We start from the raw sequence: 3,617 nt of genomic DNA on the forward strand, positions 1-3,617 counted from the left end.
GGGGACTAGTGCCTGTGTTGTGGTGTATGAATGAGCCTAGATCTTGTCTCTCTAGTGGGCAGGTCCACGTCTGGTGGTGTGTTTTGGGGTGTCTGTGGACTTATTATGATTTTAGGCAGCCTCTCTGCTAGTGGGTGGGGTTGTGTTCCTGTTTTGCTATATGGTTGGCATAGGTTGTCCAGCACTGTAGCTTGCTGGTCGTTGAGCGAAGCTGGGTGCTGGTGTTGAGATGGAGATCTCTGGGAGATTTTCGCCGTTTGATATTATGTGGGGCTGGGAGGTCTCTTCTTGACGAGTGTTCTGAAGTTGGCTCTCCCACCTCAGAGGCAGAGTCCTGACTCCTGGCTGGAGCAGCAAGAGCCTTTCATCCACTCGGCTCAGAATAAAAGGGAGAGAAAGTAGAGAGAATTAGTAGAAGTAGGAGGAAATAGGAAAGAAAGAAAGAAAGCAAGAAAGAAAGGAGGGAAGGAAGGAAGGAGGGAAGGAAGAAAGAAAGAAAGAAGAAAAGAAAGGAAGAAGGCAAGAAGGAAAGAAAGGAGGGAGGGAGGGAGGAGGGAAGGAAGGAAGGAATGAGGGAAGGAAGGAAAAAATACAGAAAGAAAGAAGATACAGTAAAATAAAATAAAGTATAATAAAGTTATTGAATTAAAAAAATAATTATTTAGAGGAAAAAAAAAAGGGAAGGATAGAACCTTAGGACAAATGGTGGAAGCAAATTTATAGAGACAAAATCTTACATAGAAGCATACACATATACCCTCACAAAAAGAGGTAAAGTGGAAAAAATCATAAAACTTGCTCTCCAAGTCCACCTTCTCAATTTGGGACGATTCGTTGTCTCAAAAAGGGAAGGAAGGAAGGAAAGATAGAAAGAAGGTAAAGTATAATAGAGTTCTTTAAATTAAAATTAATTATTAAGAAAAAAATTAAAAAAAAAAACAATGGACGGATAGAACGCTGGGACAAATGGTGGAAGCAAACCTATACAGACAAGATCTCACACAGAAGCATACACATACACATTCACAAAAAGAGGAAAAGGGGAAAAAATCATAGATCTTGCTCTAGAAGTCCGCCTCCTCAATTTGGGATGATTCGCTGTCTATTGGTGTATTCCACAGAGGCAGGGTACATCAAGTTGATTGTGGAGCTTTAATCAGCTGTTTCTGAGGCTGCTGGGAGAGATTTCCCTTTTTCTTCTTTGTTCTCACAGCTCACAGGGGCTCAGCTTTCGATTTGGCCCTGCCTCTGCGTGTAGGTCGCCGGAGGGCGTCTGTTTTTTGCTCAGACAGGACGGGGTTAAAGGAGCCGCTGACTCGGGGGCTCTGGCCGGCAACCTAGTTTTTAAAAATGAATTTCTCCTAGGTGCTGCTTACAGCTGATAACAGATAGACCCGCTGCCATTCAAGAGGAGCTAGATCTTATCCAAGCCCTGGGGTGCCTCGAAGAATTTGGGGTAAAGATTCTGCCTTTGCAAGGTGAGTTTTCTATTTAGTGTTGCACTATTATTAACTCATTTTGCATTAGTTCACTCGTGTTCCTTTTTAGGTTTTTAACTAAAGAGTACTTCTGGTCATTTAGTCCGTTAACAACAGATTCTGCCCTCTGTCCCATTTTTCAATAACAGTACAGCAGTGAGGCTATTGGATAAAAACACAAATAGAAATTGGGGAATATGGATGAGAGTTTCAGGTTTACATCAGTTTTGGATTGCAATTTATTTATTTGCTTCAGTTGCACAGATTTAGAATTAGCTATAAATGATTGTTTTTATGCTTACTGTAGAATATTCTTTAATTAAACAGATTTTTTTTTTTTTTTAACAGCGGGAACGGCAGGAAGTTGTTGTTTAGAATTAAATTACTAGCAATTTGTTAACACTGCTCGAGTTCTTTTACCTAAAGGTAGAACTCAGGTTAGTACCAACTCAAACAATCCTGCTGTTACACAGTCACCTGTCCTATCAGGACAGTGGGCGTCTCCCAGTGTCCTGAGCCTTACCTGATAAGAAGGAGGTAGATTTTCAATCTTGGACCTCATTGCCCTAAATGAAGTGGGTATGCTTGGTGATTAGCGGTATGCTTGGCTAGTTTCCATGTAATCTCTTATCTTTACTCTTAAAAAAATATATGTTTACTATTTATTTTTTATTGAAGTATAGTTGATTTACAGTGTTGTGTTAGTTTCAGGTGTACAGCAAAGTGCTCTTATCTTTGTTCTTAACTCTGGAAACGTTTGGAATTGGGAGTGGGGGAGGCATAACTAAGTTCCTTCCATCTCTCTGGTTCTTGATGAATTTTCATCAGAATTGTGTGTGTGTCTCTCTTTTTCTTTTTTTTTTTTTTTTGCGGTATGCGGGCCTCTCACTGTTGTGGCCTCTCCCACTGCGGGGCACAGGCTCAGCGGCCGTGGCTCACGGGCCCAGCCGCTCCGCGGCATGTGGGATCTTCCCGGACCGGGGCACGAACCCGCATCCCCTGCATCGGCAGGCGGACTCTCAACCACTGTGCCACCAGGGAAGCCCTCTCTTTTTCTTTTTTAAACTTCTAGTATCTTTGGTCAGTGATAGCCTCTTAAAGGTTCCTTGGTGTCTTTGTCTTCTGAGGTGCTTTGAGTCAGGTGGATCTTAGGGAATATGAGGCAGGAGAGACATTCTCATGTTTTCATGTGGATTTCCACTGTAGTTTTACTAAAAATTAAAGTTCTGCTTGTCAGACAAATTTATTAGACTTTTAAAAGGTAATATTACTATTACCTTGAATATCTTTGTTTGACAGTAATTTGTATGTGATTTATAAATAGCCTGCAACATCTGAAACGACTGTGTTCAAGGTGACTGTTAAGTCACTAGAAAATTCTATTCACTTGCACCGTTCATGTAATTTTTGAGCTCAAACCTTCTTAAAATTGTGAGGATTAATCAGAGTTCCCAAAAAGCATTTTCAGTTTATTCTCAAATATCTTAAATTATTAACCACCTCCCCCGAAACACTTATATTTTTAATTGAAGATTTCAGTCACGAGAGAGTCCAGAGCACTGTGAAACTTTTGTCTTTCTTATATCTCTTGTTAGGTCAAGTCATTATAGCTTTGACTCTGTGTGTGTGTGTATATTTTAGCTAGTTATTTAATTTAAGCAGATTGATAGAATACAAAAAATGGTTTCCCAAATGCTATTAAAGTTTGAAAATTACGTTGCGCTCTGATTTTTCTTCGGTGCTCAATTAGCAGTATTTGCACATCAGCTGATGGGTGTGAATATCTGCAACCAAACTGTAGGTTCTGAGAAATTTCCTGACTGAGGAGAGTCTTAAGGAAAACTTTGCTTTCATGTTTTGACAGCTTTTCAGTTTGATGTATTAATTTGGAATTTCCTATTAGAATGGCTTCTGGATGTGGAGATGGAATATTCTTTTTGTGTACTGTTTGTTGTATTTATGTCACAGATATAATTTAGGTTTTAGTATTCATCAGTAATATTGGACGAACAAAGTAACTTGATATTTAAAGATTTATGGTCCGGGTATTTTTTATTGTAGTCAGTGTACAGTAGTTCATTTTGTCACTTTGTTTTGAAGCCTTCTTTCCCTCCACTCCGGGAGTTCCTGCACCTCTCA

The 3,617-nt window shown here is 39.8% G+C and overlaps 1 protein-coding gene across 1 annotated transcript in view; it reads left to right on the plus strand.

Moving 5' to 3' along the window:
* The window catches only part of NBAS (NBAS subunit of NRZ tethering complex), a 360,677-nt gene that overhangs the window by 177,643 nt on the left and 179,417 nt on the right, over positions 1–3,617 (plus strand). The window contains exon 31 of the mRNA XM_007471211.1: positions 1,366–1,478. Coding sequence (XP_007471273.1) covers positions 1,366–1,478 — 113 coding nt within the window. The remainder of the gene's footprint in view (positions 1–1,365; positions 1,479–3,617) is intronic.

Source organism: Lipotes vexillifer, unplaced genomic scaffold (genome assembly GCF_000442215.2).
Source record: "Lipotes vexillifer unplaced genomic scaffold, Lipotes_vexillifer_v1.1 scaffold604, whole genome shotgun sequence".
Classification (NCBI taxonomy): domain Eukaryota; kingdom Metazoa; phylum Chordata; class Mammalia; order Artiodactyla; family Lipotidae; genus Lipotes; species Lipotes vexillifer.